The sequence below is a fragment of the Scophthalmus maximus genome, chromosome 7, assembly GCF_022379125.1.
Source record: "Scophthalmus maximus strain ysfricsl-2021 chromosome 7, ASM2237912v1, whole genome shotgun sequence".
In the NCBI taxonomy this organism is placed as follows: domain Eukaryota; kingdom Metazoa; phylum Chordata; class Actinopteri; order Pleuronectiformes; family Scophthalmidae; genus Scophthalmus; species Scophthalmus maximus.
Genome location: NC_061521.1, coordinates 24,649,192 through 24,664,385, shown reverse-complemented (window position 1 = coordinate 24,664,385; position 15,194 = coordinate 24,649,192). Strand labels below are relative to the sequence as shown.

The 15,194-nt window shown below is 45.4% G+C and overlaps 1 protein-coding gene across 1 annotated transcript in view; it reads right to left on the bottom strand.

The window, feature by feature from the left end:
• LOC118315975 (spondin-1-like) overlaps positions 1-9,625 on the bottom strand; it is a 77,441-nt gene extending 67,816 nt beyond the window's left edge. Inside the window, exons 1-2 of the mRNA XM_035643707.2 lie at positions 8,954-9,625; positions 7,594-7,700 (exon numbers count right to left, since the gene is read on the bottom strand). Coding sequence (XP_035499600.2) covers positions 7,594-7,700; positions 8,954-9,179 — 333 coding nt within the window. The 5' untranslated portion in view covers positions 9,180-9,625. The remainder of the gene's footprint in view (positions 1-7,593; positions 7,701-8,953) is intronic.
• Positions 9,626-15,194: the final 5,569 nt, after the last annotated feature.

Sequence of the window (15,194 nt, the reverse complement as noted above, 5' to 3'; positions counted from 1 at the left end):
GGTTCGAGTCCCGGTTCAAACCAACCGGGTGTGCGTGGGTTCTCTCTGGGTTCTCCGGCTTCCTCCCACAGTCCAGAGACATGCAGAAAGGGGTTAGGTTCATTGGAGACTCTAAATTCACCCCGCCTCTCGCCCAATGTCACCTGGGATTGGCTCCAGCGCCCCCGCGTCCCACAAATGGATAAAGTGATAGACGATGGATGGATGGATGCTTCATAGAGGTCAATTTAAAAAGAAATGCAAAGATTTTCACGATCTGCCCGACGTACGTGTGTGTGTGTGTGTGTGTGTGTGTGTGTGTGTGTGTGTGTGTGTGTGTGTGTGTGTGTGTGTGTGTGTGTGTATTCATGCAGGCACGGTACATAAACACAGAGCATCTCTCTTCCGTCTTGTGAAAGAAGCTGAAATGATTTTCTTTCCCGCCCCTTCTTCTTAAGTCTGTCGCGTCCTCTTTTCTCATCTCTGTTCTTCCCGTCACGACACTCCGACATCGTCGTCGTCGTCGTCGTCGTCGTCGTCGTCGTCGTCGGGGGGTTTTCGTGCGAAAAGCTTCCGACAACAGCAGACGAGTCTGTCACCTTGACTTAAGAGCACACTCGGCGAAACGCGACCGAATGACCCGGAGCTACACGAGAGTAATGTGGAGCAAGTGAAAATCTTTATGACACTGGCTCAGGGCTGTGTGGTTCGACCATATATATATATAGATATATAGATATATATATATCATGGGATGAAAGAAAAACATCCATCGTTTCATATTATGCTCCGTCGTTTATGTCTTGGTGCCACACGTCCCTCTTCACAGCAATATTTGAGACGATGCCTTGAGAGAATAGACACACGAATACAGTAAATATTAGAGAGTTAATCCATTAGTAATCCACTGCTAAATTAATCGCCTACTTTTTTGATAATCAGTGATGAATCGGTTCAAGATGTTTTTATGAGAAAAAAAAAGTCAAAATTCTCTGATTTCAGCTTCTTAAATGTGAATATGTTCTGGTTTCTCTGCTCCTCTGTGACGGTGAACTGAAGATCTTTGGTGTGACCAAACAACTGATGGATTAATCGAGAAAATAATGGACCGATTAATGAATGTAATCGTTAGTTGCAGCTCTAGTAAAGAAATGGATGTTGAAGTTGTGGGACTATCTAAAACCACTTCTTGTGCAGTAGAGAATAAAAACTAGCTCACGCACCAAAGCCACAAATCTCTGTGTACAACAACGACATTATCTGTGATACACAGACGCATAATGTGAAAAAAAATGTTTTCATATTTTGCCCATATATTTCTCCCACCAATTCAGAGTAGCGCCAAAGTGATTTGTCACTTCCCCGGCAACAACAACAACAACAACTCATTTCCCTCCGACACTTGCAGGAGTCACAACTTGAAGCCCTCGGTAATCAGAGAGCGCAGTGACAGAAAGCGTCCTCGCATCGTTTTTGATGCATAATGCATTTAACAAGCCGCAATCAGAGCGGAGTGCAACGCTGCTCACGCAAAGCATTCGGGGGGGGAATGCTTGTCGAGCATGATAAATAAAAGTTGTGTAAAACTGCTTCTCTCAGAGCGCGGTCGTCCTCGCCCGCCGCTTGTTAATCAGAAAACAAGGCGCGCTCCGGTACTGTATCTACAGTGTGTCGGTTGGTACTTAAGATGTGATGCCAGATTAATTATTGCCACTCCGCGCGGCGTATATCAGGTCACCATCGTTCCGACCCTGCACACATCCTACACGTCCTCTTCGCTAAAGCCCCCTAAGCTCTGCTGGGCTTACATAATTGCCTCCGTCTAAAAAAACCATTGACTTCGCTGTGGCACTTTTAAACTGATTGCGTTTGTTTATCCCTGGCTAAACTCGAGAGCACCAACGCAATCTGCGCAGGGAGATAATATCTCGTGTCTGCTCATCTCTCCCCTTATCCAAACAAGCTCCATTTGTCTCCCTGAGCAATAACACATTGCTGGCCTAGATAAATATGACCCGCGTCCCACACGAGCGCAAGGAGGGCTGGGAAAAAAACACACACACACACACACACACACACACACACACACACACACACACACACACACACACACACACACACACACACACACACACACACACACACACACACACACACACACACACACACACACTGGTGCATATATAAGCACAAAAGACACACAGACAATGACGGACAGCGAGTCGCTCGCGCTCACACAGACGCTCAGTGGCAGATAAACTCTCCGAGGGCCGACGCAATTAAGACAGACGTTATTTAACGGTGACGCACAAAGAGCAGCTCATCGCTTAAGGGGGGAAAGAAGCAGCGGAAATGAATCTGCATTGTGTTGTCTTCGTAAAAAAAAAAGAAAGAAAGAGAGAAGCAGCAGGCGGGCACATTCCAGGACGGCTGCCAGAAACGGCCGAGGTCCCGAGCGAGGCCGAGGAGGGAAAACAACGACCGGGCGACGGGCCGCGGCCGAGCGGGGCTCGTTTGGCTCGTTTGGCTCCTCTGTCACAACACAACAAGTCTCCGGGGACCGGTGACTCGTGGAGAAATGAGCTGTCAGGAGAGACAATGTTGGTGTTCAACTCAACCTGACCAGGGCTCCGCGCGCGCGTGAGCTGTAAAACGTGCGCTGATAAACAACTGTTACGAGATTCAGCCCCGAACCAACTTCACTTTTCCGATCCAAACAGAATGGCTGACGTCGGGCCGACGGAGCGGTCACTGCGGTGAACCAACGTTTTCCATCGGAGAAAATAAATAAAAAAATCCATTCATCAGGGAGGAAGGTCACTTCCACACGACGCTGTTCCCGTCTGCGCCGACTCATTTGGGCCTTTTTGAACTTCAGGTGTTTATTCTGTTCCTGCCGCTCACGCTGTTCATACAATTTGACGTACAAACAATTACATGCAGCGGACGGAATTGAAAAAAACCTTAGGGGTACTATTTGTAGTCTAATATTCCTTAACTGTTTTCCTCAATTGCTACAGTAACGAGCATCGGTCAATACTGGAGCAACGTGGGAGCCGGACGCGCCACCGGACGCGCTAGCATTAGCCTCTAGCACGTCTCTTAGCGTGTTCCGCGAGTGATGCGTACGCACCGTCGTGACACGTGCACAACAAAACAAAAACATACAAGAACTCAATCCCCCTTCCAGGTATTCTGAAAAAGCTGCGTATTGATCGAGGCTAACGGGAGCAGGATCCTTAGCTAAATTAGCCGCACTATTGTCAGCTATTGTCTCAGGATGGCGAGCGCCGACAGTGGCCGGTCCGTTACGGATTTGGTCGTTCTACCGCGCTGTAGACTGTTCACGTTAAATCTCACGCACTACTGGATGGATTTTACTTTACGGACTGTACTCAAGTATGTGTAAGGAGAATGAATCACATGTTGCTTTAATATCCTTTATTTTTCCTACAGCCCATAGTCATTTACTCGTGCAAAACAAATCCCGAAAATTTCAAGGCAGCAATAATTAGGACGAAAAAAACCCAAACAACAACAACAACATTGTCGTCCAATTTGGCCACAGGTTATCATCAGCATCCCCGCTCTCGGTCTCTCTCTCTTTCTTTCACAACATATCCAAACTGAAGCCGTCCTCCTTATGTCCGTTTGGTATAACGAGGCTAAAAACACATTGCAATTCTCCATCAATGAAAGCCTACCAATCAGCCATGTTTGGGATGATTACTGTTTCATGGTATTGGAAATATTCCGCGAAGATTGTCCGCATATTTTAATATGGTTTCTGCAGAAATGCATTAACAGTTGATGGAGTATGATGAATGAGAAAAGAGCTCAAGTGGCTGAAAGAAATGATGATTGACAGAGACTCCGCTTGGACCAGTGCATGTTAGCATCCGAAAAAGAACTAATGAGGGAAAACATTGTGGATGATAACTTTTCATTGTGCTCCTAAATTGTTCAACCTCGGATGCGAGTGTTTCTTAAAACACCGGGTAAAGGCCGGTCGAGTTTGATGGATTGAGGTCATTTAGATAAAAAGGAAAAACTCGCCGTCGCGGTTTCATCGTCTCTTATCGACCCATTAATATGAAGGGCGGCGTGTTTGATTCGAAATGAATCCAAAGTAAAGTTTTCATTGAGATGATGCAGTGCGGTTTATGATGTAACATCTCGTCTTTTCATACGGTCGACTTCTCCCGACTCTTCAGATGTTCTTCTGTAAAAACACTATAGACCAGTGTTTTGAAACCTCAAGGGGCCTTGGTCAGTTTTTCCCCCGCGCGTGGATGAAAGTGTCAAGTTACAACTGTCAATTAGAGAACGGAAAAAAAGTGTCTGATGGATTTGCCAATGTGTGTTAAACCGATTGCGAAGCCAGATTGTCGAATTTAATTTTGTTTTTGGAGCTCGGCCCACACTGTTCCAGTCGGCGCTCACTGCCCCCCCCCCCCTGCCGGGACCCCGAGGTTGAGACGTGAAAAGTGTTTACTGTGCATCGAGCAGAAATCAAACAGAGCCGAGATGTTTGGGGTTTTGAACCGTTTAAACCAAACCGCACTGCGTGGCCGCCCGCCCGCCCGCCCAGATTTACTTGAGTCCGACTGCGAGCTACAAAACAACTTATTTCCTCTGGTGTCTTTGTTTTCATACACATGCTGCTGTTAATAGCAAATCAATCTTCAGGCAGGGCCACGTTTAAGTCCCTGCTCCAAACTCCATGTACAACAGAAACCTCCACTCCAGACTTCTCCACTTCACTCTCTCACACTCAGTTTTACATTTCGACGCAGAGTTTGTTTTAGTCGCTGGCGTTTATTCTCCTGTGGCGTTCTGGTTAATTGATGCCTCTTTTTTCTTTCCTTTCCTTTATTGTTAATTATTTTATCATAGAGCAAACAAAGAATGTTCATTATAATTTAGCGGATGGAAAAGTTGAAAGTGGACCCAGAGGCGATGCTGCTGCTGTGAGATGCTGAGATTTTACACATTAACAGGCAAGGGGGGAAAAAAAAGAAAAAAGTAGGAGCTGGATTCATGCATGAGTGGGTAAAGAGAGGATGAAGACGTGCGTGAGGGTCAGAGGAGAGAGGAAGGGTCACAACTGGTGTCATTAATACGCCCCTGCTGTTGGTCACGATGGAGCCCAAGCAGCGACAGTGAATGAATAAATGATCTGGAACACAGTCAAAGAGCCGCTGCCTCCGCCGAGACGGCACAATCCTCTCGGTTTGACTGGCTGAAAGAAGTGCTGGACTTGAATTTGTGCATGAGTTTGAACCACTTGACGAATCCTGAATAGAAAAGTCCGTAAAAAACGCTCAAGATGGAGTTCATATGACACATATTCCCACCCCTCATTCCAACGAGCCGATCGCCAACTGACTACGTTATAGCCGAACATGAAACAAAATCATCCTCACGCATCCAAAGTGTGACCTGAAATAATTCCCCAAGGCGTTGCCAAGATGGCTGCCGAGTGGGAACAGCTGCCAGTGGATTTCCTGAACCTATTGTGTGAAATCTTACGGTGTAGAAATGTATTTTTAAAAGTGCCAGTAGCTCTTCCTCAGAGACGGTGGCCTATAGATTGCGGGCGTGTACCTCTGGTCCATATAGATGAAGTCTCTTCGCAAACGTGTATATGCAAATAAAACTTTAACAATTTTAGCGTCTTCTTACGGCCATAGCTCCGCCCCCTCTCCATGCTGCCGTTAAAGGGGCAGTGAGCGATCCCCAAGCAGTACGCGTTTTTGTCAAAAATATTATATTTCGCGAATATTTCCCCGCAGCACCGCTAGCTGTCGGTTCTGCGCAGGCATCCGTGTTAGGCTCTGTGCATTGACATCACCTTCAGAGACGTGCTAGCAGGCGGCGCTGCAGCACCAAGGTTTTAGCCTAGCGGTTAGCACATCGGTCTCCCAGAGCCAGAGCAGTAACATCACAGCAACAACAAAGAGACAAACACGGTTTCTCCAAAATCGCTTACTGCCCCTTTAACTACTGTCATTTGGAGACATGCTGAGCAGGATGTGTGGGACCTCACGCGGGATTGGACGCTTCCTGTTGGTCCTGATTGGAGCGGCACCTAGTGAGTGGTCTACTCCGTCTATGGCAGCTTGTAGTTATCGATTTATGGAATATTGAAGATACAGTAGCCGTTTCTTTGTTGACTGGAACAAGGCTGCTGCTTCACTGTGTTTTGTTTTTTTAGTGATAGGGATAGGGAGAGTCGTAAATGAGTTGGCTTCACTTAGTTTGTTTTTCCGATGGTTGGATTAGTGTCGTAAACTCTGCTTTTATAGAGTCCTCTTTTCGTTTTACTGGGTCTTTTGATTCAAACAGCATCCGCCCCCCCCCCCGCCTCTTTAGTTCAGCCACGCAACTGTTCCAGTTGCATCTTTTCACAATAAATAACTTTTAGTTTAAACCACCAACATCTGGTTTTCATGTCGCAACCCTCCCCCCCCCCCCCCCCCCACACGAGCCGGGCAGCAACACGATCCACACCAAACCCCGTTGGACTGCAGGGTTTTTTCACTTTGTGTTCTCATAAACAGGCGAGGGAGTTTGTTTTGGTGAGAGGTTTGGGAAGAAGACGGTTCGCAGCCGGACGACTCCCGGACTGTTTCCAGGCTGATCTTCACCACGCTAATGTGAGGGCTGAGCGGGACTCCTCTGGCTCTCCAGCTCTTTCGTGATGGACTGTCGATTGACACGAATGCCAGGAACTGGGCGAACAGAAGTCCGCCTGAAGTGCAGGAGCGTCCGCAAAACACAGACGTTGCCAACGTGATTAAGACTCGAGCCTCGCTGCTGCATGCCGGGCGAGAAACAGCATGACCACAAAAACTTCCAGCAAACGTGATTATGTGTTTCAAAGTCAGAGGTCTGGCTGATCCAAGGAAGAAATGAAAATCATCCCGCGTCCTCTCTCCGGCAGCCTCCCCGCTCAGTTCGGTAGAAGCGTGGCGGCGACCCGGGACGAGCGGGCGCGAGGCGCCGCCGCAGACGCGCGTTCCTGTTTACACCGAGCGGGAGGTAATTGAGGAAGCCTGGCTCTCGCTCCTCGGCAGCTCCGTGCGGCTCAGCGGGAGTCGTGTTACTACCGAAACCAAACATCTTACATCTCTCTCCCCTCTCGCTGTTAATCTCTTTTCTCTCTGTCCTCACATGCCTCCTCTGCCTCCTCCTTCCCGCAAGTCTCCTTCTGCTGGAGGAAAGGATACGGGACGGACGCCATGTCTGCGCCAAAGAGGCAACTCTTCTACTTCTGAGCCACAACGGGAGGGGAGAGCTCCTCATCCACAGATGTGGTTAGATAGGATAAGATAAGATAAGATATACCTTTACTCGTCCCACAATGGGGACATTAGGGCATAACAGCAGCAAAGTGGACAGAAGAATATATAAAGAAATTCACAAAAAAGGGTAAGTATGTACAAAAAAATAAGAAAAGTATATAAATACTATACACAGAGCAGTAGCAACAGTTGCACATGGAGACTAAATATAAATATTGCACAGTCAGTTATTGGTGCATCTGCGTCAGCCGACTCGACTCCCGTGTGCGTTGACGCATGCCAATGTGTTCATCTGGTTTTCCCTTACCTGGAACTGGCCGGTGTAGTCGCCGTCTGCGGTGCCCTCCCTGCCCTCCTTCAGGGCGATGAGGGTGAAACCTCTGAAAAAAGAGGGGCTGGTTGCCAGCAGGACGACTGCAAAGTTAAGGAGACAGAGAGAGAAGATAGAGCGTGTGTTTCAACTCCACGGAGGCCTCCGAACGTCGGGGTCACGCAGCGTGACCCCCCCCGTGTCAGACCGACATGTATGAAGGAGTGAGGGCCGTGAGCAAAGACTTCATCATCCGACGCTGGAATTAAAGAGAGGCTATAAATCCCGTGCAGGGAACAGGAGCCACATAATGAGATGAGAGAGGAATTGTTTTTTGGTTGGGTTTTTTTGCACCGGCCCATTTATCTTTAAATTGCCAATATTTTCAACATCATCCATTTTTCAAAAACTTCAAAACTTATTCGCCTCGGGCTTCGGAGGCTTAACGGAGAATAGCTTTCCTCAAGTTGGGTCCTTACAGGTCCCTTAGAATTTAGCCCTGGACATGAAGATGGATGATCTGGAGTATGATGGCAGTGGGGGAGATTGGAGACGAGGTGACTAGGGGCTGCGACTAACGGTTATTTTCATAATCGATTAATCTGTCCATTATTTTCTCGATTAATCGATTAGTTGTTGTGGTCCATAAAATGTCATTAAATGGTGAAAAATGTCGACGGTGTATCCCCAAACCCCCAAGATGTAGTTCTGTTTTGTCCACACACCAACAGTATTTGATTTACTGTCACAGAGGAGCAAAGAAACCAGAACATATTCACATTTAAGAAGCTGAAATCAGCCAACCGATTAACCGATTATCTAAATAGTTTATATATATATAAAGAGATTAAAACTTTTGTATTTCTGATTGAAAAGTGTCGAGTGGAACTCATCAAGAATCTCAGTGTTGGAACAAAAAGTTTTTATTTTGCCAAAGTCACCAGGCTGGACAGGGACTTTAAATTTGTTGTGGTCAGCTTAATTGGAGCCAGATTTTTGTGTGTGTGTGTGTGTGTGTGTGTGTGTGTGTGTGTGTGTGTGTGTGTGTACACGCTTGCAGGAAGAGGAGAGGAAGTGAATATAGGTCACAGTAAAAACACTAAGTAGCCTTATCAAATCGCCAGTCTCCCTGTGGAGGAGTCGGACTGGATCGTTTGGGAATGTGCGTCCTCCAGGCTGCAGATGTTTAATACAGTCTCTGGTTACTTTGGTCATTTCTTATATTGTAAGTGAGTGCACGGTCTTTTTCAACACTTTACGTTTGGGGTTTTTTTCAAACTATAAATAAACGCTCCACTTCAATTTGGCGCAGCTCTTTTACGCACGGATTTGCGCAAATGGAGAACCAAGCTCTCACCTCTGTAGGTGCTGCCCGGCCGGTAGGCTTCCGGGTCCCCCTCCATCCTCAGGCTGAACTCGTGGTGTCCATCCCGCCGGGTCCCCTGGGTCTGCGCCCGGAGGATCCGCCCGCAGTACCCGTCCGACCTACCGCCGGCGGGCTCCTCGAGGAAGGCGACGGCGTTGCACACCAAACTCGTGACGAGACAGTGCTGCAAGAGCAGCAGATGCAAATACATTCCCATCCCGGAGCCGCAGCCGGGAGGAGGCGAAGAACAGTCCGGCGTGGAACAAAAACAAAAACTGTTGTGGGAAGGCGCAGCAGCGCACGGAGGAATCTGCTCCTTCCTCCCGCACGAAACTCCGCGACCAAAACTACACAGCGGCGTCAGCGTCAGTGCCAAAGGTGAACACAAGGAGACGGAGGAGGCGAGTCCATCCCCAACCGGAGAGGGAGAGCGCGTCTGGCGGCGCACCGCGGAGCAGCGGAGGGGGGAACTGCGGCTGCTGTGTCCGGATCACTTGGTGGAGATCAGAGCCCGAGAGGCTGCGGTGGGGCGCGGGTGGCGCGGCGGTCTGACTGACTTCAGGGGAGGGAAGGTCCAGACTGGAGCTCCGCGCTTTAATAGCTCATGAGCCAACCCTCCACTAATACGCACACGCACACACACACACCGTCAGTCTGTCTGTGTGTGTGTGTGTGTGTGTGTGTGTGTGGATCTCACACACTGAGCCGCCTCTTGGGGGAAAAACTACAAACGATGCGCCGCTGTTCAAATAAGAAAACACGTTTAAACTTCAGCTGACTGGTGGGAGCTGAAAAACACCATGGACTCAAATCATTATTATCAATTCATTATAATTAACAACATCGTTGCTTACAACTGTTCTCTTTGTCTCTCTCTCTCTCCCATTTTTTCCTCTCACCCACACCGGTCGAGGCAGATGTTCCGCCCGGCTCTGTTAGAGATTTCTTCCTGTTAAAAGGGAGTTTTTTTTTCTTCTCCTCTCCTCCACAGTCACAGAGCTGCTCATTGTGGGAACTGTTGTGTTTTTGTCTGCAATATTGTGACCTCACTATGTTAATTGCCTTGAAACGATGTATGCTGTGATTTGGCGCTATAAAAATACAAATTGATTGGATGAAATCTGTTTTTTGATTAAAAAACTCAAACGTCAGAAGCATGATTACGTTAAAAAAAATCACCTTGTTTCATGAACAAATGAGCAAACACCATCATTTTAAAAAAAGGATATCAAGTATATTCTGAGGACAGTTGAAAGAAACTCACTTAGATAACGTCACAACTCAACCGTGGCACAAATATGTCTGGAGATTCTCATTCATCCAGGTCATAGTTTTCCACGAGGGTGTTGAGGAGCAACTGGACTTGGTTGTATTGTTTCACCTCTCAGCCAGTTTCAACTCAGTTAATACTGAAGAAGCCTTTTGGATGAAGGTGAAACATCTGCAAGAAACTACAACAGTAGTCCATCTGCACCTGATTCAACACATTTAGTTTCACCAATATGCCGACGCACATCACCACGTATCACTCAACGACAAGTACAGTCAGAGACATGTTATTAAAATAAACCAACTGGTGCACATGCAGTAGTAGAGACAACACACTCGAGGACACCACGGTCAAGCAGCCTTTGCATGTAGATTCATTAAACTGCTTCTCTAATATAACGGATGATTTGCATCTTTAAAAAAAATACTTCTACGACGTAAATGTGCTACATCACAGCCTGCTGTAATTTTATTTGATAATTTGCTCGTGGATTAAATGCACTTTTTTTTCTATTTGGACATCTGGTGTGTGTTTGTGAAACGCCCTCATCTCTCACACAGACAATAATCCCCATTAAAAACCCTTTAACAAGACAAGACGTGCAGCAGGAGACTGCGTGGCTCGGCCAGCAGGTGTCGCCAGAGTGTCTAGACGGTGCACAGCCTCGCCTCATCTCTCCACAGCCACTTAGTAAATTTGTCACTCACCTTATTACCGTGGACCCCCTTTACTCTGCCATCTCAAGTTTTATTATAGTGCAGAGGAAAAAGTGCGAGGGATTATGGAAATGCAAAAAGGTTTAAGGTCTCGTATTAACTGCGGTTTGGACTCGGCAGAAGAAATAAATTCGAGTTTGATGAGATTTTGATCCATTTGCCTATGTTATTTGGTTCCTTCACAACACTGTAATCTGCTTGGATTAGCTATGGCTTTCCTTGTTGATTTTAAACACTACAACGATGATGAAACTTCTGCTTTTAGGTAACAAATGCACATGAATAACAATGAGAACCTCGCTGAAATGAGCTGCAGTGAGTTCACCGGAGCTTTAGCGTCCACATGGAGCATGTGTGTGCGTCCGACTGCCGCCGAGCCAAGGAAGAGCTCGGCGCAGGAGGCGGTTAAACTAAACAGCATCAGCCGCGGATGTCTCGCCGTGATGGATCCCATCTGGACTCGACTCTGCACTATAAACCGCCTGACGGATGGGCTGACGTCTGGATCGCACACTCGACCGAGACGTGGACTCAGAAACAACCCGCTGACCTTTTCCCGAATGAAAACAACCCGTCTGCACACGAGCCAGTCACATTCCTGTATTCAAACACAAAAACTTTTCCTTCCCATCCCGTCTCACCTTGAGGAAATCATTATTGGTGTGAAATCTTCAAAGAGTGTCCTCTTGAACGTCATGTGAAATGCTTTTCGTCTCAATTTTCATTCTTGCTCAGCGTAGCTTCTTCTTATACATTTGTGTACCAGTATGATTATATAGTTTTGAAATACTGCTAAAATCCCACAGCCTCTCTTACAATATAACATTCTGTCAGGTTGCCTGCTTAAATAAGACTTTCGTGGGAGTGATATGGTTCTAACACAGGAAGCATGCATGGGCCAAAAGGGGGGTATTAAATATGAAAATTGCACTGAGTTTACTGTGTGGAAGTCATTTCCTCTAATGGACTATAAGGGTTCTGAAAAGCCCTCGATATTGTGCTCAAGTGTGCAATAGAATGTCTGATCATTTAACAAAGCTTTTAAAAGAAAATTCCGCTCATTGAAGGCGTTTGCATCATTTAGATCCTTGTTTTCCTCCCATAATTAAGAAGGATTGAATGTAAAGGTTATGTGCTCGTTGTTGAAAGAACATGCGCTCAACTCTTGTATTAATGGTGAAGGACACATAATTCAGGGAAGTAAAAGTGCTGCAAATACATATCTTTACAGTTTGACTAAAGTTCAATTGAGGTATAAACATATGAGGAGAAGCTTCCGATACAGTTTTAATAGCTTCAAAGTAAAAGCGTCGTAGTTTTTCTTACCTTATAACAGCTTCAAAATCATCTTTGATGGTAAACAAACCTATAATAGGGAGAGACATTGTGTGAGTGACAGTTGGCCTGGAACGGTACTGTCATTTTTCTGTATCGTGCATCGTGAGTGGCCAGCGAAAAAACCTGAGTTAACCATATCTGCAGGAGTTTGGGGGCGGGGCCTAACAGAGCTGGTCCACTTACACCCACTGACATGAATATATAGAGTCTTAAATTAAGAGTTGGCTTCACTTAGTTTGTTTTTCCGATGGTTGGATTAGTGTTGTAAACTCTGCTTTTATAGAGTCCTCTTTTTGTTTTACTGGGTTTTTTGATTCAAACAGCATCCGCGACCCGCTCTTAGCCGGCTTGCTAACATTAGCCAGCAAATATCGACAAAGTCGCCAAGTTAGCTCAACTGTAGACAATTAGCACGCTGCTATCAACACTAACTTACCACAGTGACGACATCAACATGAGAAAGTAGGAACTTTGGCTTTGTAGCAGGATAATAACTAATTTTATTCAAAAACATCTCAACCTGACAGGCTTGGAAATGGGTTTGGGGGGAGGAAGGAAAAAAAGAATAATTAAATAACATTTGAAAAGAATGCAGCTGATTTTGTCCAAGGTTTCAAACAAAAGAGCCGCTCTCTCACAGCAGATGTATCCTGCGTGTCAAACACAGGTGTAACTCATAGATTCAATAATGAATGCGTTCCATTCAGGCGTGCCAAAACTTCTGCTGTTTTGCATACTGGCTCGCTGACAAGGTTTACTGGCACATCTAAATATAACAAGAGCCATTATTAATATACGCCTGTGATGTTCCTGCCACACGCGAGTGTCCTGTGGGAAAAGGTCGACTTGTGTTGTTTTGTGTTTTCACAGGCAGCGGACAGACTTTTCAGAGCCACATTGTCATTTGTCGATTGCCTGTAAAAGAACTTTAGATGATGTGAAACCTTTGATTTTTTGACTGGTTGATTATTAAAGATTGCTATATGTATCGTATTTAAATTTTAGCATGTGCCGACGACAAGGAGATGATTCTGATATTTCATCAGGTAATTTTTTTGTGAAACTCCCACAAGTTATATAAAAATATGCTGCACAAAAAACATTTTTCAAGATATCTCAACAAATAATGTAAGACAATCTTAAGCTTATATCAATCAGAAAATTATTCCCCGTCATATGATGTCATAAGGTAAGTGACTTCATGAAGAATTCACAATAAAGTCAGAAAATTACATCATGAATAGCTCAAAATCCATTTTTGTATCCATCTCTACATATAGACACGACCTGGGGCTTATAAAGATCAACAAATATGATTACACGGTGGGAATGACGTCACTAGTTAGAAATGATCATATAGTGTAGTAATGTATGTACACTTTCAATAACATAGATTGTGTCTCCTATGTTATCGATATGAGACACAATTACAATCTACAATCTCTGTTATTGCAAATTTGATGTTAAAAATATAAAATGAAATACAATCTACAGCTTACCTAGACTAACCAATCATCATCATCATGAAATAGCATTATTACAGTATTTTAAAAAAAAGTTAGCTTTGCCTGATTTGGCTATAAAAAGCCTGTGCAGGTTATTCATCGCCCCTCCGGCGCCGTTATCTCTAAAAATAGAATCTAGTGACATGCATGAACACTCATCTCACAGCAGGGAGACTTTATAGTGATGCAGTAAAAGCTGGTTGTTCTAAGGCTTTCTACTTCATCCATTTAAACAGTGGAGAGCTCTGCATCAGACTGTCGGAGGACAAATGAGATCTATGTCTGTATCTAATGCTGAACATAAATTGGTTAAAATTGAAGTAAAAAGAAAAACTGAAAGCTGAGGAAGGTGTAAATATACCGTCCATCTCCTGTAACAAGTTATGAAATGTCATTTGTAACCTTTTGGCCTCAAGGCCGAGGAGCAAACTCTGTTATCTCTGCTCTGTTGAGGACACATCCATCAGCCGGGACCTCGTGTGTTCGTTAAAGACAACAAACATACACACAAGTTCACCGTCAACACCACCAATATGTCGGCAAATGATCCCTGTTAAGAGAACATCCGGGAGGTCCAATCAGCCCTGATCACCAAAGAAAAGCATTCATTTCGTCAAAGATATCTGTTTCTCCAAGACAAGACGACAGCACACAGACGTCCTCAGACACTCAATGTGACTCTATGCTCGTGCAACACGGTTGGCGAAGAGACGAGAATATATTTGGAAAACATATCAAAAAGAAACAACATATCCTTCTTTCAATGGCCAATAACTAAATGAAGTCAGTATCTGTTATGTTTACTGACAATTCCTCGTATTCTGGAGGAGGTTCGGAGACTGTGCAATCTAACTTTTTCCACTTGAGAAGCAAAGTTTTCCATCATCCATCACATGCGTACGTCTCCTAGAGCTACACATATACGCTGCTCTGATTGATAGGTTTCATTAACTAGATTGGAAGAAAATAAAATGCAGATGATTTCAGAGCTGATTGCTTGTGGATCATGACGACATGTTAATGACATGCATCCATCGAAAAGACCTGACGCAGAAAAGTCACACAACTTCTTCCCCGTTGGCCTCGTCCTGTCACTGGAGGGCAACTATATATGCCAACAAATTATAGGGACAGAACATCCATTACGAAATGTCAGTCTGCCACACTTACCCACAATTATTTTCAAGTGTGAGGCATCGTTTGCATGCACTCATACCTCCTGAAGCTAAACGAATCAGTCATGACAAATTGGGGAGGAAGTGACCGTGTGAAAGCACGTATATATGGATATTACTTTCATGCGGCCGCCACGCGCACGGACATCTCTGTTCCATTTCCGAACCCTCGCTGGCCTGACACTCACCACAAATATCTGCTCCTGTCAATCAAATTTAACAAGCTGT